The 27849-nt window shown below is 33.1% G+C and overlaps 2 protein-coding genes and 1 pseudogene across 5 annotated transcripts; all 3 read right to left on the bottom strand.

The window, feature by feature from the left end:
* Window positions 1–380: 380 nt before the first annotated feature.
* LOC145087434 (endoribonuclease E-like protein) lies at window positions 381–2550 on the bottom strand. Its single transcript, XM_079025378.1, has 6 exons — window positions 2292–2550; window positions 1709–1986; window positions 1478–1643; window positions 1149–1393; window positions 877–1064; window positions 381–789 (listed from the first exon to the last, which is right to left on the bottom strand). Exons 1-6 carry the CDS (start codon window positions 2485–2487, stop codon window positions 582–584), a joined length of 1281 nt encoding a protein of 426 aa, XP_078881504.1. The 5' UTR covers window positions 2488–2550; the 3' UTR covers window positions 381–581.
* A 2845-nt stretch (window positions 2551–5395) lies between these two features.
* LOC145087433 (putative inactive purple acid phosphatase 29 pseudogene) lies at window positions 5396–7500 on the bottom strand (annotated as a pseudogene). Of its 3 annotated transcripts, none has more exons than XR_013700809.1 (2): window positions 7258–7500; window positions 5396–6965 (listed from the first exon to the last, which is right to left on the bottom strand). The product of XR_013700809.1 is annotated as a putative inactive purple acid phosphatase 29 pseudogene, transcript variant X3 (transcript). The 3 variants fall into 3 exon arrangements; XR_013700808.1 differs by having other exon boundaries at window positions 5396–6837; XR_013700807.1 differs by having other exon boundaries at window positions 5396–6894; window positions 7258–7499.
* Window positions 7501–22346: 14846 nt separating this feature from the next.
* On the bottom strand, window positions 22347–26628 carry LOC145087432 (putative cytosolic oligopeptidase A). Its single transcript, XM_079025377.1, has 16 exons — window positions 26194–26628; window positions 25957–26124; window positions 25645–25768; window positions 25359–25435; window positions 25086–25229; window positions 24757–24987; window positions 24573–24663; window positions 24328–24449; window positions 24107–24214; window positions 23767–24012; window positions 23501–23646; window positions 23310–23427; window positions 23029–23220; window positions 22887–22952; window positions 22748–22819; window positions 22347–22661 (listed from the first exon to the last, which is right to left on the bottom strand). The coding sequence occupies exons 1-16, from the start codon at window positions 26608–26610 to the stop codon at window positions 22584–22586; spliced, it is 2400 nt and encodes a 799-aa protein (XP_078881503.1). The 5' UTR covers window positions 26611–26628; the 3' UTR covers window positions 22347–22583.
* Window positions 26629–27849: the final 1221 nt, after the last annotated feature.

Here is a 27849-nt window from a genome sequence, read left to right as displayed (position 1 = left end):
AGATTTTGGTCTGGATTTTTTTTTTCAAAATTTCTCCCAACATTTTTTAGAGTTTTGTTTTATATGTTTTCTATAACATAGTTTTATTACAAAATTATATTTGTACAACTTGTTTTACATCTTTTTTTAGGACTTTGCTTTTTATAAAATTTGTTTAAGAAAACAAGTCTTTAGCATGTAAGATTGCAAAAAGACATACAAATTCTTTTTTACAAATTCATTTTCACAAATCATAATTGCACTTTTATATATAATTAAAATAGTCATATTGTAAATTATATATTGCTTATTGTATATTGTATATATCCATTTTTTTCGCAGCAGCATGGTGAAGTTGTACAAATTCTAGTTCATAACATCAATGAACAAATCATTAGATATAAACTAAACCAAGAAGACCTGGTTGATTTAAGAACATTTCAGGAACAAACTTTTTACATATAATTAAGAAATTAAAGGTCTAATTGGTTTTTGACCTAACTATTCTAATTGACATTTCAACTATTTGCTAACAAAATTTGTACCCCATACTAACCAGAATAGCAACTACTAACCAATAATCATTAAAAAACAATAGTACCTCAAAATTCTTCTGCATTTGTCTCTTTTTTCCCTTCAGGGGTATCCTTTTCCAAGTATTCTTCTTCAACTGTTTCCTTAAGAATAGAAAGTCTCTGAATAACCATTGGTAAATTCATCTCCTTAGCTTCCATAATCTCTGTTTCCTCTTTATGAAGCTGGTATGCATCAAGCATTATAGTAATCCACTTGTGAAGCTCTTTTGGAGTTCTGTAATAAAATACAACATCCTCATACATAATCTTGAAAATTCAATTTCACAGTTAAATAAATAAATTAAAATTAGAGTCAGTTTACGTGTATATTGCGTTGGGATCCTTGGCCTCATCATCTTTTCCAGGAGAAAATGCAGTTGCTAAAGCTGAAAATCGTTCTTCTGGATCCGTGAAATTAAGCAGATACTTCAGTAGCTTTATTTCTTTTGGTGCTATGCTTTTTAAACTACTCTTTGTTGCTTTATATAACTCATACATTATTGATTTCACCTTCAAAACATAAGAACAAAACTTTCAAATTTATGTTAAAGAAACAACCCTAAAAGCATTTGAACAAAAAGTTGAGATTTTTACCTCATTTCTCATGGTGGGGGAGTCTTTTGCAGAAGCCCAGGCGCTATTAATCAACAAAATTAAAGAGGAATCAAGTTCTTTTGCTTTTGCAAGGCTTTTGATTTTAGCACATGCTGCTTCAATGGAAGGTGAGTTTAAAATATTATCAAATTTGGCCTGAGCATCATCAAATGACTCCATTGTTTCCAATGTGTTGTCGTATGCACTCACTGCAGATAAGCATCGAGCTCCGAGCCTTGCAATGGCTGCTTAAAAAGAAGTGAGATGAAATCAGAAGTGGATATGAAATTTTTTTGAAAATTGAATATGATGTTTTAAGATATCATCACCATCACGATCTTCTAAGTTATCATGTGTTTCTTGAGCTACTGTTAAGTAACGAAAGAATTCTCCTGTGAAATCCTTGCGACGCTTTGTAACTATGGCGTTTATGTCCATTGGGCTGTCTTCTATCTGCTTAAGAAGTTCGGAATGTCTTTCCATTTCATCATCAACCTGTAATTTTTTTTTCAGGAATCAATCAAGAACATGAAATTTAAGTGATGGTGTAGAAATTTTACCTTTTTGACTTCTGTTGCCAATGTGATCAAACTTTGCTTTAATGTGAAATCGTTTTCTGTATCTGCACGTGATTTACACCGATTGTAGAAGTTGTCTCTGTATTTATTCCAATCTTCTCTGAAAATCAAGTAACTCATCCAGTCTTTGGGTTTGGGTTTCTCATTCAAGAACAGATCAATGATCTTATCAACAAATTTAGTCATTGTATATCCTTCAGCGATTTCAACTTCTTGGTCCTCCTCAAGTTGTGCAGTACTCGAATTGCTACATGAAGTCTCTATATAGAAAAGAAAAAAGAAAACAAAATCAATCTCTAATACTCGCTCTAATCAAGAGAAGAAAAGGAAAATAAGCGACAATTTTCAAGTTTTGAATCGAATTCCTCCAATATCCAAGGGGAAAACCGTGTAATTCCTTTGAATATCTATTTCACAGATAACACCAATTCTTCGAAGAACTCAATAAGGATCCCTTAAGTTTTCGAGGTTCCATACAAATATCAGATACAATAAGAACAGCATAGCAAATCCATATCAAAGTTCGAAATGAAGCGGAGTAAGTTGAGAAAACGTGAAAACTTACTGGATGTTTGAAATTTGTTGAATTTGGTGGTTGGGGGTTTATGGGATTTGAAGGATAAGATGAGAATGGGGAATGATTTAGGGGTAGCCAAGAGGAATTCGCTACTGAACGGAAGGACTGGGGAGTTGAAGATAAAAGGCTTTGTGGCACAGGCGATGGTGGAGATCGGAGCTTCGAATCCCGTCAAGTTGCTCATGTTCTTTCAGTTTTGTTGCTCACCTGAGTGCGAGAAATATCTGGATAATTGAAACATTCGTAAAACCTCTTTAAAACCCAACGTTTGTTTTTCATTTCCCATTTTGCCCTAGTACGATTTATGTTTAAAAGGTTATTGTTATTTATTATAACACTTTATATTTTTATATTTTTCTCTTTAAATCTATGTATAATTTTTAATAAAATCCTTTAGATTTTTCAATGTCAAAGGAAACATAAGATTGTTTTCAGAAAAAAAGGTTGTTGTATCCAATTTTAATGGAAAACTAAATCTATTTGTAAGATACGCAGAATTGACATAACATATTTTCCGGACCTCTAGTTAACAAAATTCTTATGCATTGATTGCTATTCATTTTCAAATTCAAAAAAAAAAAAAAAAAAAAAAAAAAAAAACCTTAATAGCCTCCAAATTAATTGCTACATAACCATTTGTGATAGGATTGAATACAAGTTAACAGATAACTCATAACTTTGAATCTCTAAATTAGAATACACAAAAACCTTTTGTAGCATATGTAGAACTTTCACTTTCTAAATTAGCAAGAATGGATACAATCAAACCTCTGTATTTCTCCTTCAGGAACACTATAAACAACATCAACAACAAAAACAAAAGAATTATGAGCCAAAACGAAAAAGTTTGTCCAATATGAGGGTTTTTCATAGTTTTTGTAGGGTTTTTTTTCAACCAAAAAAAAAAAAGCATTGTCAATTAATGGAAGATTACCAGTAAACCTCTTAATGGTGACAAAACGGAAAATTGAAAAATGTGATTGTTTCTTTAAAAAAATCAATTTTAAATAGAAAAGATATAAAAATATAATATCTTTTATAATATTAACTAAAGAATATTGTTTGTTTTCTTAAAAGTTACACTAATGATATTTGTTGTAATTATTGTTTAATAATTTTTTTGTACCCCAATTATAAAATACTCCCTCCATCTTAATATTATTGTCGATAGACAAAAAACACACAGATTAAGAAAAATATTAATTACCACTAACTTTATATAATAAAATGACATTTTTGTTCTTACTTTGCATTTAATGTTCCATTAAATGCTTAGTTGGTTAAGTAATAATGAGGGGTATTTTGGTAAAAATGTTATTTATTTTTAGAAGTGGACTATTATTTTGAGACAAACCAAAAAGGAAAGATGAACTATAATTGTGGGACGGAAGGAATATAAATATTTGCCATATATGATTATATTCGATCTAAAGTTTCTTCCATTGCAATGTCTGTGATGTTGGTGATACTAAATATGGTACAAAACTTTCATATCCTATGTCAAAAATAGGCTTCAAAGAACATAATCGGAACACAATGCATAAAAAGGAGCAAGAAGAAGTTGGTTATTGTTCCTTCTATCAACAAGAAATAGCATTACTAAACCACTTACCTCTTCGATTGCCAACTGTTAACAAAAAAAGATTGAATCATACCTTAAGGAATTGAAGACACCGACAATGATGGAATGCGATGGAGCACATATGAGGAGAGGAGACACGCCCTACGACTGATAAAAATTCGTTGTAAGACACAAATAATTGAGAAATTAAGGAAAGAAAGATTATGGCGGTTCAGACTTCAGATATATCTATTAGAGACAACCAACAACAGTTATGAGGGTGGAGATAGTGATTATTGATGGTTTGCTCAAAAGAGGACGATGTCTGAGAAGGAAGTGTGAAGATAACATGCAAAGAGGACCAAACGTAGGGTGCAGTGCAATAAAATGAGGATTAACATCACAAGAGTAGAGTAGTTTAGGATGTAGGAATGGTGTCACACATGTCACATTATTTAAACTACTTAATTTATATAAAACTAGACATTTCATTTAATTAAAAAGGAAATTATGTAATATGAAATTAAAAACTAGAAATTTCATTACTTTAAAATAAAAATACATAACATTCAATTAAAATTTAAGAAACATAATAATAAACATAAAAATTATTATTACATTTTACTACGCCCCTTGACAATACTCCAAAATTCTATATAGTATAAAGTTTTTTCGTTTTCTTGATGGAAATTTCAAGAGCAATTTTTAAAATCATTGCATTATTTTTACCATTTTCCAATCACATTTCACTTTATTAAACAGAGTGTTAAACTTCATTACTACTTTTTTCGTGTACCTTAAATTTATGTATATTTGATATTTCTTTATGTAGTGACCCCAATTCATTTCGTTGAGGAAAAGTTCGATGACGTCCAAAAAGATTACCCATTTTGGTTGATGTCAACCATCGGGCCCTCCGATGCATTCACCCATGCACGAGCAAAGCCTCCTCTTCTATCGTGCTCCAAGGTACAACAAGGTTTTTCCTTTGTTATTGGAATCGGGTTGATCATTTGAAGAAGACATTTTGCAAATATAAAATTGAGAGAGGTATGATGAGCGTTGAAGATTCGAGTGAAATAAGATTAATAATGAAGGTTCGAGGGTGATAGAAAATGAAGATATAGTTGTAGTATTTATTTTGATTAAAAAAATGATTTTTAGGTTAAAAAACAAATAGTTTTTTGAAAAAGAAAAAGAAAAGAGACGATGCAAGCTGCTGCCGAATGGGGTGTCAAACTTGGCAATTGGCATACCGAGTTCATGTGGCATCCAGCCGAAGGTTGGTTCTTGAAGGTTGTGCTTGCCACATAGTTTTTTACCATTTTACTATGATTCCCTCCGATCACACCTTACCATTGGTCCACTTTCCTTACAACGTTCTTGGTTGTAGTGTTTTTTCTTTAATCACACAACTCTTTTTCTTTTCTTTCTCAATTGTGGTTGAGCACGTCTCTTTTTTGGTAGAACACAATTTGTTATGTCATATTATGTCTTGCCCAATATAAAACATAGTTGGAGCACAAGAAAATGCATAAAAAAATAACAATACTTTGACTTCATTCATTTCTAGCCACAAAGAAATAACATTACTAAATATAAGAGCCTACTACAAACCACTTACCTCTTTCACTTCTCAATTCCTAACAAAAAAGATCACATTGTGACCAAGATAGTAAACATACCTCTTATTGACCAACCTAACCTTATATCCTTATAATAGTGTAAATTACAACAAGATTCAAAATCTTGTCTAAAATTTCAACCAAACCCAAATCTCCAAAACTCCCGGATGATTCAACCACGGTTAACAACAGGTGGCTTCTTCCTACGACTCCCAGATGAACTCCGCCTCCAAAGAAACTGTTCATCAATGGCAGTCAACTTTTCATCATCAAGCCTCTTCCATGTTCTAATACTCTTCACATTTTCATCCTTCCCTAAAGAAACCACCACCACCCTCGCCCTTCTTGACCACCCTGCCTTCCCATATGCATGATACCCAAACCCTCCACCATAACAAAGATGAATCCCACTCAACTTCCCACAAAAATCATTCAAATGATCATGTCCAGTGAAAACACCCTTCACATCACCTGTCTCAACTAAAGTTGTAAAGAACCCTGAGTTCACAGAAGCAGAACTTATCCCTTCTTGTCTCACACCCGTAAAGTTTGACTTGTCAAACCGTGCATACTCTGGTAATGGGATGTGAAAATACGCAAGTCCAGGTGCTTTTGATGCCTTTTGAAGCTTTCTAGATGTTTCTTGAAACCAAAACTGTTGAGATGGTTTGATCCATCCATATCCAGGGATTGAAGATACTGTGGAGTAATCGCCACTATCAAGAAAGTATAAGTTGAGAATCGATTTGTTCATTGAGCTTGTTCCTTCAACTCCATGGACTTCAAGATTGTAATTCCCAAAACCATCTATGATTTCAATACCTTCAGGATTGAGTTGAGATAATGTGTTCTTCATTGTAACAATATGTTTCATAACACCTGCTCTTGATAAGGTTGATTCTTGGTCGTGGTTGCCTAAAACTGCAGCCCATGGGATGTTTGATGAGATTGCAGGGGCAAAAGCTGCGTTCATGGAGGATGCTGCATCTGTTGCATCAAATCCGTAGATGTTGTCTCCTGTGAAAACAATGAGGTCGGGTTTTTCAGCTTTGATCATTCGGTTGATGAAGACACTGGTGTTGAGATCAGAGCAATGGAAAAGCTGGTTGGGCAAGACATCTTCACATGGAGTCTTTCGGCCATCGGCATAGTGCATGTCAGCCACCTGTAGAACCTTAAACTCGCCCTTCTTTTTATCAAATCGTAGCTGTTTTCTAGTTCTACCATTAGAGGACCTTCGAGTTCTCTGAGTGTTGACTGTGATAAAACTTGAAAGGAAGCAGAGTACAACGAATACAATCAACAGAAATCTCGCCATCTTGAAGGGAAATATTGAAGTTTCGGTTATCTACAAGGTGGATGAAAGGTTCTTCAAAGCGAATATGATGAGAATATAGCAGTATTCCTAAAATACACGTTGAAATGTTTAATATCAAGCCAGATCTTCTGTTTTGATTCAAAGATGCTTTAAATTAACTACAAAACGATGATAAATAGTTGTAGGATTAAGGATTTCCTTTAACTAGAAAAAAACGAACACGTTTGTGAAAAATGAGACGAGTATCTTCTGACTCATATTAAAAAAACAAATCACAATCAAACAGGAAATTCTCTAACTGTTGTGTCTTTTGACAATAAAAATTGAGCTACTCTGAAGATCACATCCAAGTATGAAAACTGCAGAGTCAGCTTTCCTTTACTCTAGGGTTTCAGATCCTAAAAGAAAAGCGAGATAAGAAGAGGAAGACGAGAATAAGAAGAATCATACCTTAAGGAAGCGGAGGCATCGGTGGTGATGAAATACGCCGGAGCTCAAACGAGTGGAGGAGACACTCTAGTCTACGGCCAGTAGTCTGGTAAAAGTAGGATTTGAAAGAGAAACAGCTGCGAAAGCGAGCAAGACAATGGTGGCGGTGTTTGGATATGGGCTTTTCGGTTTATTTTGACGTTACAATAAATATTTTTTGGAACAAAATTAGTTATCTAATGAAAGAAAAAAAAGGAATTAACCTTAAATAAAAATGACATCAAAATATATTAACGTTTAGTATATTGTAAGAAATAAAGTATTCAAGATAAAAGTCATGGAGTAATATTTATGAGGATTATAAGTTTACAGCAACTAATCTGGATATTGGGCCCGCCAATTAAATTACAACCGTTGAATTTACGGTTGACTTGCTCGAAGGTTTCTTGTTTTGGAAACGGCATCAGACATTATCGAGAGACAAACAGAACTGTGGGGCATGTGGGCAATGAGTGAGTATTAAAACTCAAAGCTCAAGATAGGGTGGGAATTAATTTCAAGTAAAATCCTCGGACACAGTTGAATAGTAATATGTATATTATTTAATGATATTTTAATATATTAATATAACACATAATATATGTCTTCATTTAATTAGATAGGAGTGATTTGTAGGAACAAAAATAAAAAGATATTTAATTTCTCTAAATTCAATAGACAATTAACAATCTCTTCGCTAGGGACGAATTAAAAACTAGGGACTAAATTGTTCGGACGTTTACTCAAAATTATCGCTTTATTTTGTTGCAAGAGTTTGGTTTAATTTATTTTAAAATTTTTTGTAATAACGATTTTATCTTTTTTTTTTTTTTTTTACCTTTTTAGTTTTTTTATTTAAATATTTTTATGATTAAAAGAAAAATAAAAAAAATACATTTCTCTCTCTTTATCTCTCTCTAAATATCACCGCCACCCCTATCATTTTCCCAAAGACATAAACACACTCTCTGAGGAAAAAAAAAAAAAAAAAAAAAAAAAAAAAAAAAAAAAAAAAAAAAAGGCAGCCCCTTCTCTTTTGTTACCCTCCATTCTCATACCTCAAAACAAAAATCAAAATCAATTTGTGTTTTGAGATGTTGGAAAAACAAGAAGGAGAATTCGACAATGAAGATTTAAGGTGGGTTGTAGTTGACTTTCAGGTAGATGTTTTGGTTCCTTCGTCTTTCCTTCTTGACCGCCTTTTTCTCCTATTTCCTTGAATTTAGTTGTTGTTTGTTTTCATGGAGGGTATCCTCCATATCTGAATCTCAATGTTTTTACACTGAAAGGGGAAATAAGTGCAAAATCGACTGTTGGCTCAAAATCGGTTCCTGTTGACGCCTCTAACCATCATTTTGACCCTTTGCAACCTAAACCGGTTTCATTACTTGTCAAAAAGATTGATATAAAAGAGATTCCCAGAAAACCGATTTTCGAGTTTGAAGGGTAGTGCAACTTTGATAAATTCGGTTCTAGTTCGTCGACTTATGTCCCTTTTGTTGTTGATGCTATTATGGATGAGCTTCCTGACCCTTCTCGTAACATTATTAAGCTGGTGGATTTTTCTAATGTGGAATCTGGTACCTCTATGCGGTTATGCTCGAATTTAAAAGGGATATTGCCTAAATTTGCAATCCCGATGAGAAGGAAGCTATGATGATATCCAAGAACAATTTCATTGTAAAGGATCGGTGTTACCAATCAATAACATTAGTGATGTTCATGTCTCCGGCTAATGATCGTGGTGGTCGTATTTTTCAGCATGTGAAAACCAGGTGGAAGATATGAACTGTGTAGGAGAGAGAGAGAGAGAGAGAGAGAGAGAGAGAGAGAGAGATGAGAGAGAGAGAGAGAGGTATTGTGACATCCCCAAAATCTCGGCCAAAAAAGACCGATTTCATTTATGCTTTCTTTTAAAATAACTTCAGAGTAAATCCTTTTGATTTAAAAGTGTTGCAGAATTTGTTCCCCAAACAAAACATGATAAAATAATATTTATCAAAGCATTTCATCAAGAGATGCATTTTCATTATATATTCAAAACTCGGGATGTCATGTTCCGATACAGACCATAAAGCATAAACGATAACATTACAAGTCATTCAACAAATATATACATATACAGACTTGTAAACAAAACAACTCGATGATTCATCCATCTTACGCCCTTGCGCCACTTCCTGTAATACAAATAAAACTGAGTGGGTCAGGCTTGGGAGCCTGGTGAGCATATAGGGTTTTCAACCCACAATAAATTATTTATATTTAATTTCACCAACCAATCACTATCCCGATTACCCATTCCCGTTATCCTCACTTTACGTCCCTAAAACAACATCTATCTCAAGGGACCTAATCTAGGATTTTCATCGGGACAGACATCACTGCTAAGGGGTTTCCTCAACAATAGATATCCTAAAGGCAACCATGAGGGGGATAGAGTACACCGGTGAACACATCGTTCACAACACCTACAGGTTATGAACCTGCTAGCGTTCCACTGGACTGTCTAGAAAGAGTCCGTGGTCGTTATTCATACTCCGCTGAATAACTAGATCAACAACAACAACAACATCGAGGCCTCTCATCTGTTTATTTCACACCAACTATCTACCCATGTTCTACCCAATATATTAGTAGATAAAAATATATTTTTATACATAGTTTAAAACTTGTATAGCATTTTCATTCAATATATATTCCACATAACAGATGAGGCACACCCACATAACACGTATTTCATAGAAAGCAATTCAGATCTATGAGATGGAAGAGAGTGAATATACATTCACACACATAACAACAAAATTATACACATAACACGTATTTCATATAAAATACTTCATAATCATGCGTTAGAAGAAAGCAACTACACACTCACACATATATACAACAATATACTTAATACACTCGAACCATACTTGTATTATTATCGTGTTTATGAAAGGTAGTATACACTCACTTGATCAGAAGATGATCAGACAGCACTACGGCTTGCAGAAGTAGTAATCCTCAGCAGATCTGGAAGATCTCTACAAAAATCGAACTTCTCGCGGGCAGAGCTTCGGCTCGGGAACCGCACTTCTCGGGATCTTCGGGATCTCGGGACTTGCTTCGGGGCTCGAGAATATTACCGGGGATTCGGGGTACTTATGGCACGCAAATCGATGCAAAACGGGAGAGAGAATAGAGAAAAATAGCAAAGGAGTCGGCTGCCCTCGCATCCTATTTATAGGAGGCTGGAGCCTCGGAGTACGCGGGGCGTACACGAGTACGCGGGGCGTACTCGTCAAAAATCGTCATGGCGTTCGTCATCCGAAGAACTCGAGTGCGAGCCGTGTCATGCTTCGCTGTACGCGGGGCGTACGCTAGTACGCTGGGCGTACTTCGGATGAGTCTGATGACTCCTCTTCGGATAATGTCGGATTTAATAATTAAATTTAATTATTAATTATTTAATAAACTTCGAAAATTCATATCTTCTTCATACGAAATCCGTTTTCGACGTTCTTTATATCCACGCGTAGGTGAGACTACGCTCTACAACTTTCGTTTAGACTCCGTCGACTAATTTTGACTTTATTTTTATTATTTATTTTTAATAGGCTGGGACCGAAAAACTTCGTTATAAATTCATAACTTCTTCGTTTGACGTCTGTTCTCGCCTAACTTTTCATCGCTTCGATACCAACAACGAGACCTTCGATCCTCGTTTAGATTGCTTCAGCTAAAAACCGCTCGATCTCAAATCGAGTATTTCAGGCTGCATACCGCTAACCCGAAACTTCGATAAATCATAACTTCCTCCTACGAAGTCAGATTTGGGCGTTCTATATATATTCGGAAACCTCGTTTCAACTACTACAACATTATCCAAAGATATCAAGTTTATTTTACACTTTAATTTTGACGCTTATTTTTATTCTTAATTAATCAAACCACATAATTAAGCAATTAAGCACAAAACACATAATACTCAAATAATACACTCTTATTATTTCAAAACGGGTTACAAAGGTTAACCTAGACTATTATATCAACATTAATGACAAGCCCAGAAACACATGCGTTACAGGTATTTTTTTATTTTTCTTTTAATCATAAAAATGTTTAAATAAATAAAAAACTAGAAAAGAAAAAAACAAGGGTAAAATCATCATTATAAAAAAAATTTAAAGTAAAGTAGACCAAACTTGCAACAAAATGAAAAACTTTGAACCTGTGGTTCTAATCCAAACATTTATGGACAAAAGTGGTAATTTTCGACAAACCATAAGGACCATTTATGCAGTTTAGTCAAAACTAGGACAAGTTGGGGCTTCGTCGATTTTTTTTTTTTTTTTTTTGCTATAAAAGTAGGACTAAAAGATCAACAAAAACAATAACATGAAACAACGATGTATTATTTTCTTCGGGTCAAACTTAAACTTCCCCAAATGTTGTTACCAACAACTTTTAACAGTATTAAACATTTTTCAATTTCAGATTCAGATATCAGTCAACAACGCAACTAATAATGATTATTTGTTAAACAAATGTTGTTAAAATAATCAAATAAACCATGAAACAGAAGCATGTCCTCCTGCCGTTGACCATTTTTTAGCTCATGTATGACATTGGACATATGAGATTGTTGATCTGGAGCTTAACAAAACAACCATGATGCACAGAAACAGGCAAAAATCCGACTTCGGTAAACATTAGAATGCATATTTCCAGAGTCCAATCTAACCTCACTTTGATTTTGGTCTTTATCCAAAATCAATGAGAGAACAATGTCCAAATGACCATTCTTGCCCAAAGACCAATCTTGTAACGTGTTGGATTTTTCATAAGACTCGAACACGTATAAATAACTCTACTTGTAATGAGAAGTTTACCAATTGATTACAAAATTCTATTAATATTTACCATAATGGCTTTTACTCAGTCTTTGTGTTCCATGAACTTAGCATTTGTAGATGTAGATTAATACATGACTTTCATATGCTCGTAAATGATGCTATATTGTATATTAAAAGATCAATTTTATACCCCATATTGATGTAGTATTGCTAATTCATCAAACAATTTAATTTATTTAATTTATATGTATGAAGTTAATTCGAATTTAGAACCATCTTGAAATGAAAAATACAATAATTTAGGCATGCTTAATTAAAAGAATCCAATAAGTAGAAAATGAATGAACCAAACTATAAATTAGAACAAAGTATATACAATATGAACATCTTTTTGTACATTCAAAATAACTAAAAGGGGTCAAGATCACAATTAAAGTAACTGACCATTTTATTCTTCTATATAGAAGGGTTGTACTACTCAATTATGCATTGGAAAAACTGAAAAGAAAACAAAGGGCAACTAAAACATTTGTTATGGGCATAAATTTAAGAAAACATCAAACTTGTTTAAACATATGTGGATTTGAATCTGGCAAGGTCCAGCTTCAAAGGTCTCCATCAAGGTTGTAGAACTCGTTACTCGGTACTTGTTCGGCCGACTACCAAGTAGCGAGTACTCGGGAGTACTCAGGAGTACTCGGATTTGGTAAATCGTGTAAATATATTTTTAGGAAAATTATATATGTCAAAATCTCAAGTTAAAATCATAAATTGATTGAAATATATAACAAAATTAGATACATATGAATATGCAAAATCTAAAAAAAACACATAATCTCACTTCGTGAATAATTACTGAAAAATTAAGATATATATGTAGTAATAATCACATGTGTGTGTGTTAAATAATAAATCATTAAGTATATTATACATATTAATCATCGAGTTGACCGATTTTTACAATACTGCTCAGTTCAGTAAGGGGCCGATCAGGGAGTACTCGAGATTCTATAACTTACCTCGGTAAGGGGCCGAGTAATGACTACTCGGAGGAGTAATCGGCCAACTCGACGAGTTTTACAATATTGATCTCCATCCTAGATGTATTTAAGAATCATTTCAACTCATTCTTGGTCTTCATTGTTCAATAGATTTTCCATATGCCCCTATTTAAGAGAATATGTAAACAAAGGTTATAAAAAGGGTAAATAGCACAAAAGACACTAAGTTTACACCAAAATTCTAATTTGACACTGTGTTTTTTTTGTCTTAAATTTGACACGGTGTTTTCAAATTTTTTACAATTCTAACCACTTGATTGGTCAACCCGGTTACCTGCTGATGCGGCATGATGACATGTCAGTTTTGATGATTTGGCATCCTGACATGACATGCTGACATTTCACAATTGAATTTTTTTCACAAAATACACTAAGTTTTCATTTTTTCAATTTTGACACTAAGTTTAATTTATTCTTTCAATTTTGACACTCTGTTTTTTTTTGTTCCAAATCCAACATCATTTTTTCAAATTTTGTTCAATTTGACCATTTTTCATTTGAAACCGTATAAATATATATATTTTTATTACATTTTAAACCGTATAAATGATTTTTTTTTTCATTTAAAAACCACATTTTTATATAAATAAAAGTTTTTTTTATATATCCAAAACATAATGTTATGTATAAATATGCATTAGTTATATCATGATAACCAAAAAACTAACCATATGTTTCGAAAAAGATGTAAAAATTTCAAGGGTTGCAAACCTGATCTCTGGGCATTGATCAGCTACACACCTCCAAACTCATTTTAAAGTTGCGTATTTAATATAAAATACGATTTTTATATGACTAATACATATTTATATACAAAATTATGGTTTGAATGTAAAAAAAAAAAAAAAAAAAAACATTGTATTAATATAAAATATGGTTTTAAATGAAAAAATGTATTAATACGGTTTAAAATCTATTAAAAAATATTTATACAATTTCAAATGGAAAATGATCAACATTGAACAAAATTGAAAAAAAAAATTTCGATTTGGAACAAAAAAAAACGGAGTGTCAAAAATGAAAGAAAAAATTAAACTTAGTGTCAAAATCGAAAAGAATAAAAACTTAGTGTCTTTTGTGTGAAAAAATTCAATTTCGACACGTCAGCAAGTAACCGGGTTGACCGATCAAGTTGTCAGAAATGTAAAAATTTAAAAAAACACAATGTCAAATTTAAGAAAAAAAAAATATACACTGCCAAATTAGAATTTTTATGTAAATTTAACGTTTTTTTTTATTATTTTCCATTATAAAAACACACTCTTTAAATTCTGTGGGTATTTAAAAATCGTTTCAACTCATTCTTCGTATCCAAATTGGGTCCACAAAATAAATTACAACCGATGAATTCGCCATCACATGTTCGCAGATTATCTTTTTTTGGAAACGGCATCCCAGTCTGATTATAGATAGACAAATGCACTGTGGGGCATATGGATGATAAAAGTTAAATTTCAAGATAAGGAGGGAATTAAATTCAATGGACAATGAATAACAATCTCTTTGGTACATATAATATTAGTGGCGGCCCGGGTGCCGGCGGTGCGGTCGCATCGGGCCTCCGATCTTGGGGGGCCTTCGATTTTTGGGATAATTTATAGTTATAGTATTGGTAGTTTTGTGAAATTTATTTTTATGTTTTATAATAAATAAAATTAGCCCGGTAACATTTGGTTCCAATTTTAGATGCATTTTAATTTTGAAAAAAAATCAATAAAAATCAAAATCTAATCATAAATTTAAAATTTATCAACAATTTAAGGAAAATATCTATATCCAAAAAAAATGCAAATCTGTTTTCTTTATAAATTTTAGAAAACATTTTTATTTTTTTATAAACTCACCAAAAAGTAAGAAAAAATTTCATAGATGAATTTTCTTCTAAAAATGCTACAAGGTCGATGTTTAGAAAATAATAATGTGTTTCTTTTTTTTTAAAGTTGTTTATAACAGTTTTACAGATTTATTTGATTACCAATGAGTGAAGACATTATTTTGTGGTAGTAAATTTATGAGATGTTTTTTAGCAACTTTATATTTTGAATTAGTGGTAATAAATGTAGTTAATAATATTTACAAGAAATTTTTTATGGAACCTCACTTTAGTTTTTGCACAAGGTCTCCAAAATGTCAGGGTCGGGCATGTATAATATTGTTTTCAATTTTAACTTCAAAAAAACCTTTAGAAATATTATGCTAAAGAAACTCAAATATATTAGAATCATATCTTACCTAATAAATAAAGAATTTTTTGCCACATGTGATCTTCTCTTTCATTTGGATATATGACATTTTCTAGAATTTTTAAATTTTTTATTTTCCACTTGTCATTTTATTGTATTTTTCATTTTATTAAATTAAAATTCTACATTCAATATGTAAGGTATTTATTAGAAAAGTTTATATATATAATATATTTAATACATTAAAGCCTCTTTAATTTTAATAATTCAAAAAAAAATTCAATTTTCTTATAAATTCAAACTTTTCAAATTGTTAAAATTTCATATCTAATTTTTTTTTAAAATAAACTCATGTAATACATGAGTCTCACACCTAGTTTTTATGAATAAAACTATTGTATGAAATTAATACTCCTATACGATCATCATGGAAATTTTGGTTTTCCAAGTTTATTTTCTTTAAAATAATTATAAATACAATTAAAAAACTAATTTTCCAAGTTCTATCTTCTTTAAAAGACTTGAAAAATACAATTTTTGATCATCAAGACAGTAAATTATAATAGAATGACATTCGATCTAATAATATGGACATTGATCATGGCTCGACCTAGAGCATGGTTCGTCTTTGCCTTGAGCAATAATTGGTTCGACCTTGATCTTTTGGTGATAAATTAAGTTGTTGAGACCACGTTGTGTACCCTTCTCAACCATAACCTACCTCATTGGGAGTTTATCTCTATTCTCCATTGTCGTTGGACCAATAGATTCTAATGTATCATATCTAGGTCCGGTAGAATATGTATAAATAGGAAGACGCCCAATCAAATGGAGACCATTTCTTATCGCGAGAACATTTGAGAACAAATTTTAAAAACACAATTTTTTTAAATAAGATTATAAAATAAAATTCATATAAATCAAAAAATAATTACAAATAATTAAAAAACTCACTAACTAACACCACTCACCACCCAACCAACACATCCCACCACTACCACGCGCCACCACCACCAACTACCACCCATCACTACCCACCACCACCACCACCACCACCCACCACCTACCACCACGATCACCACCCAACCACCACCACCTGCCACCACAACCAACCTCCACCACCCATCATCACCGCCAGCCACTACCACCAATAACCACTACCTACCACCCGCCACCACCACCCATCACTAACCACCACCACCAACCACCACTCACCACCCAACACTACCCACCCACAACCACCACCACGACCAACCACCTCCGCCACCACCATCACCACCAACCACCATCACCACCCAACCACCACCACCACCCACCATCGCCCGCCACCACCAACAACAACCACTACCTACCACCCATCACCACCACTGGCCACCACCACCACCCACCACCATCCACTACCACCAACCACTACCCACCACCCATCACTACCCACCACCCACCACAGCTACCACCATCACCACCAACCACCACCAACCACCTCCACCACCAACCACCACCCGACGCCACCATCACCACCCACCACCGTCACCACCCAACCACCACCACCTGCTACCACCACCGTCACCACCCAACCACCACCACCTGCTACCACCACCTCCACCAACCATCACCACCGCCGACCACTACCACCAATAACCACTACCTACCACCCATCACCACTACCACCACACGCCTCCACTACCCATCACTAACCACCACCACCAAGCACCACTCATCACCCATCACTACCCACCCACAACCACCACCACCTCCGCCACCACCATCACCACCCACCCCCATTACCACCCAACCACCACCACCCCGACAACACCACCAACAACCATTACCTACCACCCATCACCACCACCAACACCCACCACCATCCACCACCACCACCCATTACCCACCACCCACCCGCCACCCATCACTACCTACCACCCACCACCACCCGCAACCATCACCCACCACCAACCACCACCTACCACCCATCACTACCCACCACCAACAACCATCCGCCACCACCATCACCACCCAACCACCTCCACCACCCATCACATTTGCGTACCACCACCACCCACAACCACTACCTACCACCCATCACCACCACCACCCTCACCAACCACCAACCACCACCCACCACCCATCACTACCCACCACCCATTACTACCCACCACCACCACCACCAACCACCACCCGCCACCACCATCACCACCCATCACCATCACCACCCAACCACCACCACCCGCCACCATCACCCATCACTACCCACCACCCATCACCACTCGCCAACTTTCACCATAACCACCACCAACCACTACTCGCCACCACCACCCATCACTACCCACCACCACCAACCACCACCCATTACCACCCGTCACCACCATCACCCAGCACCCACCCACCACAACCATCACCACCACCCGCCACCACCATCACCACCCAACCTGCACCACTCGCCACCACCACCCACCACCCACCAAAACCATCACATTTTTCGACTGAATAATTGCTTTTGTGTAATTAATCACATATGATTATATGTATATAATCATATATGATTTAAGGTGGACAAGATACACTTTTTCCTTCTCGATTCAATAGTTGTGCTCATGTACTTAATCACATATGATTATACCTATAATCACATTTGATAAAATACAATGAGAACAACTATTGAATCGAGAAAGCAAAAACGAACAATGTCCTCATAAATCATATGTGATTAGATACATATAATCAAATGTGATTAAATGTATTTAATCACATATGATTTATATGTACAATATTCACATATGGTTAACGTTGTAAAAGAACAACTATTGAATCAAGAATACAAAAATAAATCATGTCTACATAAATCATACGTGATTAGATACATATAATCACATGTGTATTTAGTCACATGTGATTATATGTATTTAATCACATGTGATTTATGTGGACAAGATTTGTTTTCGCGTTCTTGATTCAATAGTTGCTCTCTTGTATTTAATCAGAAGTGATTAAATGTATTTAATCAAATACGAATAAAATGGACAAAAAATAATTATTGAATTGAGAACGTGAAAATGAATCTTTTCCACATAAATCATATGTGATTAGATACATATAATCACATGTGATTAAATGTGATTAGATATATTTAATCGCATATGTCATTAACGCGCTCTCGACTCAATACTTATTTTTTTGTCAACTTTAATCATATGTGATTAGATACATATAATCACATGTGATTATATGTATCCAATCACATATGATTTATATGAACGATATTCAATTTTGAGTTTTCATTTCAATAATTTTTCTCATATATTTAATCATATGATTATAAGTATTTAGTTATATTTAATCATATATGAATAGATACATAAATCATATGTGATTAGATTCATATAATCATATGTGATTTGATGTATTTAATCACATATGATTAATGTGGATAAAGATTTGTTTTCACGTTCTTGATTAAATATTTGTTATCGTGTATATAATCACATGTGATTGTATATAGCTAATCACATATGATTTATATAGACAATATTCGTTTTTTCCAAATAAAATCATATGTGATTAGAAGCATATAATCACATATGATTAAATGTATTTAATCACGTATGATTAAAGTGGAAAAAACAATTATTGAATCGAGAACGTGAAAATGAATCTTGTCTAGATAGATCATATGTGATTAGATATGTATAATCATATGTGATTATATGTATTTAATCACATATGATATATATGGACAATATTTATCTTTGTGTTCTCGATTCAATAATTGTTATTGTGTATATAATCATGTGTGATTATATGTATCTAATCACATTTGATTTATATAGACACCATTATTTTTTGTCTGTATAAATCATATGTGACTAGATACATATAATCACATATGATTAAAATGGACAAAGAACAATTATTGAATCGAGAATGTGACAATGAATCTAAACCATATAAATTATATATGATTGGATACATATAATCACATGTGATTATATGTATTTAATCAGATATGATTTGTGTAGACAATATTTATTTTTGCGGTTTTGACTGAATAATTACTTTTATATGTATCTAATCACAAATGATTTATATGTGATTATATATATCTAATCACAAATGATTCATATGGACGATATTTGTTTTTGTATTTTTTATTCAATAAATTTTCTAATGCATTTATTAATATATGATTATGTATTTAATCACATATGATTCAATATTTGTTCTCGTGTATAAAATCACATGTGATTATATGTATCTAATCACATATGATTTATATGGAAAATAATCTTTTTTGTCCATATAAATCATATGTGATTAGATACATATAATCACATATGATTAGATATATTTAATCACATATGATTAAATTTGAGAAAAAACAATAATTGAATCGACAACATGATAACGAATCTTGTCCACATAACTCATATGTGATTGGATACATATAATCACATGTGATTATATGTACATAATCACATGTGATTATATGTATATAATCACATATGATTTAAGGTGGACAAGATTCATTTTTTCCTTCTCGATTCAATAGTTATGCTCATGTACTTAATCACATACGATTATACGTATAATCACATATGATAAAATAAATGAGAACAACTATTGAATCGACAAAGCAAAAATGAATTGTGTCCACATAAATCATATGTGATTAGATTCATATGATCACACGTGATTAGATATATTTAGTCACATATGATTAATTTGAATAAAGATTTGTTTTCGTGTTCTTGGTTCAATATTTGTTATCGTGTATATAATCACATGTAATTGTATGTATATAATCACATATGATTTTTTACAGACAATATTCGTTTTTCCAAATAAAATCATATATGATTAGAAATATATAATCACATCCAATTAAATGTATTTAATCACATATGATTAAAGTTGAAAAAAAACAATTATTGAATCGAGAACGTGGAAATGAATCTTAGCGACATAAATCATATGTGATTAGATACACATAATCACATGTTATTATATGTATCTAATCTCATATGATTTATATGGGCAATATTCATTTTCGTTTTCTCGATTCAATAGTTGTTCTCGTGTATTTAATCAAATGTGATTAGAGTTACTAAAAAAAACTATTGAATCAAGAACACGAAAATGAATATTGTCCATATAAATATATATGATTAGATACATATAATCACATGTAATTAATGTATTTAATCAGATATGATTTATGTGGAAAGTATTTATTTTCGTGAACTTTGTCCAACACCCCCACCATCAGCACATGTGATTTATGTATACATATGATTTATATGGATAAGATTGATTTTTGTCTAAATAAATTATACGTGATTAGCTACATATAATCATATATGATTAGATACACAAGAATAACAAAAATGTATTTTATCCACATAAATCACATGTGATTAGACATATATAATCACATGTGATTCTATGTTTTAATCATATATGATTTATGTAAACAAAATGCATTTTCGCGTTGTCGATTCATTAGTTGTTCTCTTATATTTAATCACATGTGATTATATATATCTACTCACATATGATATGTGTGAAAAAGATTTCTTTTCAAGTGTTTGATTCAACAATTATTCTCATACATATAATCACATGTGATTATATGTATTTAATATGATTAATGTGGAAAAAGAACAATTATTAAATTGAGAATGCGAAAACGAATCTTGTCAATATAAATCACATGAGATTGAATACATATAATACATGTGATTAAATACATGAGAAAGTTTATTGAATTGAAAATGCGAAAACAAATTTGTTCCATATAAATTATATTTGATTGGATACATGTATTCACATGTGATTAGATGTATCTAATCACATATGATTTATATGGACAAAATTCGTTTTCAAGTTCTTGATTCAATAGTTGTCTCATGTATTTAATGTGATTAACATACAAGAACAACTATTGAATCGAGAAAGAAAAAAGTATATACAATTGATGAATATATAAATTAACATTAACTTACGCTCATAATTTGTGGGATTAATTTATTAACTTTTATTATTTATTGTTTGAAAAAGATAGCACATTGTTATAACTTATAAGTATATTTTCAAAGTTAAAAATATACTAAAAGATTTAAAGCTGAAAACAATATGTATAAGAAATTTCCTTTGTTTCCTTAGTCCCACAACGCTACATGTTTAAGCCGTGTGAAAAGTTTGGGCTAGCCTCTATTGTTTAAAACTTTAAAATTTTCTTTTGACAAGTTTAATGTCTAATCAGTTTGGTTTTCTCTAACTCATTTGAGGTTGTTTGATGTGGTCTAAGTTGGACTGAATTTTACAACATATATTGCGGTTTGGGGTAAAAAAAACCGAACCGCATTGTTTAAAACCGAAAATTGGAATACCGCAACTGATTGGTTTGGTGCGGTTTCAGTTTTGAAAATCAAAAAACCGATTATTGCGGTTTTCGGTTTGGTTTTGGTTAGAAACTGCATTATGCCCTAATTTTAACGTCGTAATGATCTCAAAACATCTTCCACTCAGATGCATGGCTCTATTTCGATAATGTAGTGAGTTTGTGAGGGCCTCATACCGACAAAAAAAAAATGTTAGACGTTATAATGTGTCTGATTCCAAATGACATCATCCATGTTTATACACAAGGGAAAAATGGTCAAAAGAGTTGTCTTAAAAAACAAGCATTTTTTATATTAAAAACATCAAGTTTAAACTTTTCTAGTGTTTGATTCGTTGTATGAAAACTTTATAATAATATCTATCTCACTCGAGTATTCCATTTTTAAGTGCATGACAGTATTATAAATAAAAAACAATGTATTTTTTTATAGTTAGGGTTGATGGCATCTCATTTGAGCAACAATGGGTGGAGGTGCAGTAAGTAGTAGTCCATTACTCCATTCCGTTTCCACCACCACCAAATAAGCACATTGGAATATTCGCACCACTAAATAGATTGAAAAAAAACACCAAACCAAACCAAACCATTCTAAAAGTGAGATTTTAGTTTTTGTTGATTGTGCAAGCAAAGCAAACCAAAGCAAATGTACCATCCATCATTTTGGCTTTTGCTATTTAAAGGTTCATTTAGAAACGTCATCTCAAGTGCATATGCATGCATCATACTTTTAATTCAAGAAAAAACCAAATCATATGCTGCTGCTGATGGTGATGAATAAAAGGACCAACAACTTCTTTTTCCCTGTTCATGTTCATGTTCATGTTCATGCAGTTTGTAACAGCCCATTGTGCCTCAGAAGTGGCTCAGGAGATGGTTCCCTCCCACGAAATTCAACAAAAACCTGTCATGTACGTCATCATAACATAATAATCAAATTTGTAAAATTGTATTGTTGAAAAGGGGACATTGTCTAAGTAAGTAACTAACCTCTAGTGGAGCTTTTCCACCTCCCAGTGCAAGAATAGTTTCACGGAACCTCTTCCCTGTCTCTCTCACCGCCTGTTTATTATTAATTATTAATTTGTTGATGAAAATATTATTATTATATGTACAAATATCATCATACCTTGTCATCATTTAATCCAGCATCCTCAAATGCCGAAAAAGCATCAGCAGACAACACTTCCGCCCACTTCAAAAATAACATCAACATCCATTAGCAATTGAATTTAGCATAAAGAATAAAAGTATATAAGATGGATAGATACCTTATAACTGTAGTATCCAGCAGCATAACCACCTGCAAAAATATGGCTAAAACCACAAAGGAACCTGTCTTCCTCAAGCGGGGCAAGTACTTGAGTTTTTTCACTCACTCTTCTGTCAACATCATAGATCGACTCCGACCCACCAGGTACATACTTGCTATGAAGCTCCAGGTCAACTGTTGCAAATTTTAGCTAACAACAACATAACAACATGTCATTAATTTATTTTTCTATTTACTAATTATTATTTTATTTGATAAATGAATTAATGTGAATCTTACCTGACGTAGGCTAAGGGTGCCAGCACGGAATGTTCTAGCAGCAAGAAGCTTTTGATATATCTCTTCAGGGAGAGTCTCTCCAGTTTCATAATGTTTTGCAATACTCATCAATGTATCCCTGTAGTGTCTCATATATTAATCATTTTTTTTAATTTCTAGATTCAAAAAATCTATATTATATAGGTACCTACCTATGGTAGCACCAATTTTCCATGAACTGGGAAGGTAATTCAACAGCATCCCATTCTATGCCACGAATACCAGCTACAAGCCCTTCATCTTGTCTTGTTAGCATGTGCTGAAGTGCATGACCAAACTCATGGAACACAGTCTCCACCTAAATTAATAACCAAAAATATATATATATATATATATATTCCCAAACTCAAATGGATTCCTTGGATTAATTACGAGATTTCAACCAAAATATAAACAACACAAGTATGTATGTATGTACCTCACGAAATGTCATAAGGCTTGGCTTGTCTCCAACAGGTGGCATTTGATTGCAGACCATATGGGCAATTGGTAACCTAACAGAGTTTTTGTCATCTGATAATACACGACTTCTTGCAACAACTTCATCCATCCATGCACCACCTCTTTTCTCAGCTGGGCGCGAGTATGGGTCAAAGTAAAAATAGGAAATGGGTTTCCCTGATAAATCCTTGATACGGTAAAATCTGACATCAGCATTCCAAACCTATACATTTAGAAGAAAAACAAAACCATAAGAACGAAATGAAATCCCAGATGATAAAAGAAATAGATAATTTAGAATCTAGATTATATCTTACTGGTGCTAAACCATCAGCTGCTTCAACATCAATGCCAAATAGCATCTTCACTAGGTTGAAAAGGCCATCCATCACTTTAGGCAATGAAAAATAAGGCCGAAGTTCTTCCTGCAGTATATATAAATACAAATGTCTATTATTTGTGAATGAAAAAGGGGTATTAATTATTAATGATACTAGTTTCAGAATTTGTAATAAAAGCATGATTCAAGAAAGGGAACCTCATTTATATCATATTTTGATTCACGTAGCCTCTCACTCCAAAAGGCGATATCCCAGTGGTTCAAGTCATCAGCTTCAGGGGCGCCTTTACTTTTGGCAAACTGCTTCAGATCTTTCATATCTACAAGATACACAGGAATAGGTATCATGAACCATTTTTCAATAGAATGTTAGTGAAAAGAACATCAACAATATAAAATGGAATCAAATATAACACTGAATGTTTAAAAGATAATGATATTACCCTGAACTGCAGCATTCCAGGAAGCACTTCTGAGCTTTTCAAGAAGCTCTTCTGCTTTACTAACAGTAGCCATCTTGGTTGCCATACTTACCTGATAATAAAATTCCCAATAACCCAATCATATAAAGTAACTAAGAAGCTATAAGGTAGATGGGAAGTATAAGCAATGAACAGAAATTCAAACCTCTGCATAGTTATTGTAGCCAAGAAGTTTGGCCTTTTCCAATCTAAGTTTCAGAATTTGTTCAATAACTGGAGTATTATCTAGTTTTCCAACAGATGAACGGGTTATATAAACATCATAAACTTCCCTCCGTAAAGTTCGGTTCTTGGCATGTTGCATGACAGACATGAAACTTGGAGCATCCAACGTAAACACCCATGGCCCATTTTCAGCAGTTGCATTTTCATGACCCTGGATTCAAATATGCATATAATGAAATAAGGACAATTGGGACACTGGTTACATAATAGAAGCACCCAATAACATTAAGCTCACAAGATGACAAGAACCTTAGATATGGCTGTTTGTGCAGCTAAGCCAAGAGCTGTAGCTGGCAATCCTTCGATCTCCTTTTTGTCAGTTACTAGTCTTGCATAAATCTTAGTGGCATCCAAAACATTCTCCTCAAATTTTCGAGAAAGCTTTGTCAGCTCCTGAAGATCAATTCACAGAGAATAACAAAATAGTTAGGGAAATTGATAACAGGAAACATAAATTGATTTAAACTTGAACAAGCATCATCAAAAGAATTCTAACTGCCTTTAATAATAAAAAGATCAAACCTGTTGAATTTTGTTAAATTCTTCTCTCTTAGAATCTTCGAGGGAGACACCACTAAGAACGGCCTCCTTTAGTGATGCTGCATGTGTACACAAAGTGAGACATGTCAGACCAAATCCACAGATGCTTGATATTGCATGATTGAACAGAGAACTTGGAGATAGTTAGTTTACATCATAATCATACAAACATTTATCAGTTGGACACAATAAACTTGAAGTGATAACTAATAAACACAATAAAATAACCACTGTTCTCTGACAATCAGAAGAACTTGAAGATACTTACATTCAACAATTCGCTTCTGAGCATCACTTAGTCCTGCCCAGTCCGGTGACTCCCTTATAGCCTTAAAAGCGTTGTATATAGGTTTACTTTGACCCAATTTCAAGTCAAATTCGACTTTCTCAGGCTGCAACAAGAATTTAAGCAAAGTCAGAAGATCACAACATCCATTTCCTCTATAATATACTGTATCAACTAAAGTTTTACCTTCGAAATGAAAACACGTATAAACGCACATAAGCAGACATCATTATATGTATAGATATTGCCTTTTCAAAAGGTAAATCATATCAGCCAAAAGTAATAGAAATAAACCTGGATTTCTTCGATAGCAGAACGTAGTTCAGGGGTATCTTTAACAGACTTAAGATGATTAACAGCTCCCCAAACAACACTCAACCGATCCAGCATCTTCTCTAACGGTTCCACCAGCTTAGGCCACGACGGCTCCACAGTTTTCTCCAATTCAACTAAATCGCTGTCCTGCAATGTTTTTTTCCACAAATCAGCAATCGAATAAACACAAATTTATAATCAATCACACAGACTTACAAGCTTCTTCAACAAGGCACGCATCCCAGGGCGCACATGAGAGGCATCGATTGCATCAAACGGAGGGAATACAAAGTCCTTCAATAGAGGATTATCATCAGAAACCGTCGACATTAAGGATGGTAGTGTGGCGGAGCAGAATGAACCACGGCGATGAGCGGCGGCGGGGGAAAGCGAAGGTGAGTAGGAGTGGCGGAGGAGAGTACTGCGAGGAGGAAGAGGTAGGCAGAATAAGAAGGAAGGAGACCAGAGGGGGCAGATGCGAGATTTAAGAAGATGTTTAGGTGTGGAAGATGAAGAAGAGCATAGGGGACGATGGAAAGAGCGAACAAGGGAAATGACGATAGCCATCGCAACTACCACGATAACACGGGTAGTAGTTCCGAGACTCCCGACGAACGTGATCTTTCTCCTCATTTTCCTTTTTCTTTTTTCTATTTTTTGTTTTGTTTTCTGTTAATTCATGATGTAAATTTGAACACGCCGTTGGAAGACAAATGAATAACTTCTTGTAGAACTATTATCCTGTTAAATAGACTAGTTTATAACCCTTTGAATCAAGGTTATAAAATTAATTAAATTTTTATAATGAAAGTCTAAAATTATTAATCAGTTATTTTAAATAAATTATTAATTTAAGAGATATTTTTTTTAATTATGTGAAATTATAATCGTTGATTCAAATAAATACGTAAAATTAATTTTTAATATATATTAGATATTTTTTATTCGTGAATTAATGAAAATATTAATATAAAATTTAAATTTTAAAATAGAGAATAAATGCATTGACAAATAGCATCACATTAATACATTAAAGAGGATGTTCAAAAAATTTAAAATGAAGAACTCATATATTGACAAGTGGCAACACATTAATTAAGAAGTCTAATATGATGACACATGACAAAAGAACTACTCTTTTATTAGTATAGGGATATTTATATTTATGTAATATTTACATAAATAAAATTAAGTCTTTTAAGAAGCATTTAATATTTATATTTATGTAATATTACACAAATAAAATTAAGTCTTTCTAAGAAGCATTTTGTTTTCTTATGTTAAAAGAAACAACTTAATAATATAATAAAAATCGACTAATTAGAAAAAGATATTTCGTCTAACGATACTTGAAGGAAGAGTCATTGTATTTTCATTTCAACATTATATTTATATTTATATGTGTAATGTTCAACGTTTCTCAAAGAAACTTATTATGGATAGCTAGAAATTAAAACTATCATCGCAATTAAAATGATATAAATCAGGGACGGCTCAACCATATTCGGGGCTCTAAACGAATTAAAAACTTGGGGTTCTTTCGTTCCAACCCTGTTCTGTAATAAAAATAAATAAAAAAATGAAGATTGTCTTTTTTTTCTCTGTTTAAACTTGCAGTGTTTTAATTAAAATGAGAATTCAAACTTGTAGGATTATTTCAACTCAAAAATACCCAACTCAACAAAAATATCAATGAACAAGCAAGTAGCCACATACATAGAAATTGATCAATAAACAAGTGAAGATTGTCTTTTTTTTCTCTGTTTAAACTTGCAGTGGTTTTTTTTCTCTTTTTAAACACAAACTCTCAAAAAATACAATTCACAAGATGTAAACAAATTAAGGTTTACCAGTTTAGTTTATCAAATCATA

This window comes from Lactuca serriola, chromosome 2 (assembly GCF_051521515.1).
Source record: "Lactuca serriola cultivar US96UC23 chromosome 2, Lser_US96UC23_V15, whole genome shotgun sequence".
In the NCBI taxonomy this organism is placed as follows: domain Eukaryota; kingdom Viridiplantae; phylum Streptophyta; class Magnoliopsida; order Asterales; family Asteraceae; genus Lactuca; species Lactuca serriola.
The sequence above is the reverse complement of the archived record's forward strand: the minus strand, read 5'-3'. Positions and strand labels throughout refer to the sequence as shown.

What these genes read in the sequence shown, in the direction of transcription:
- LOC145087432 (XM_079025377.1), bottom strand. Translation starts at nt 26,610, where the DNA reads ATGAGGAGAAAGATCACGTTCGTCGGGAGTCTCGGAACTACTACCCGT. An exon ending in GCTACAATAACTATGCAGAG is followed by an intron (nt 24,664 to 24,756) that starts GTTTGAATTTCT and finishes TTTTATTATCAG; the next exon opens with GTAAGTATGGCAACCAAGAT. An exon ending in CTGGATACTACAGTTATAAG is followed by an intron (nt 22,953 to 23,028) that starts GTATCTATCCAT and finishes TTATTTTTGAAG; the next exon opens with TGGGCGGAAGTGTTGTCTGC.
- LOC145087434 (XM_079025378.1), bottom strand. Translation starts at nt 2,487, where the DNA reads ATGAGCAACTTGACGGGATTCGAAGCTCCGATCTCCACCATCGCCTGT. An exon ending in TGGCAACAGAAGTCAAAAAG is followed by an intron (nt 1,644 to 1,708) that starts GTAAAATTTCTA and finishes AAAAAATTACAG; the next exon opens with GTTGATGATGAAATGGAAAG. An exon ending in CCCCCACCATGAGAAATGAG is followed by an intron (nt 1,065 to 1,148) that starts GTAAAAATCTCA and finishes TATGTTTTGAAG; the next exon opens with GTGAAATCAATAATGTATGA.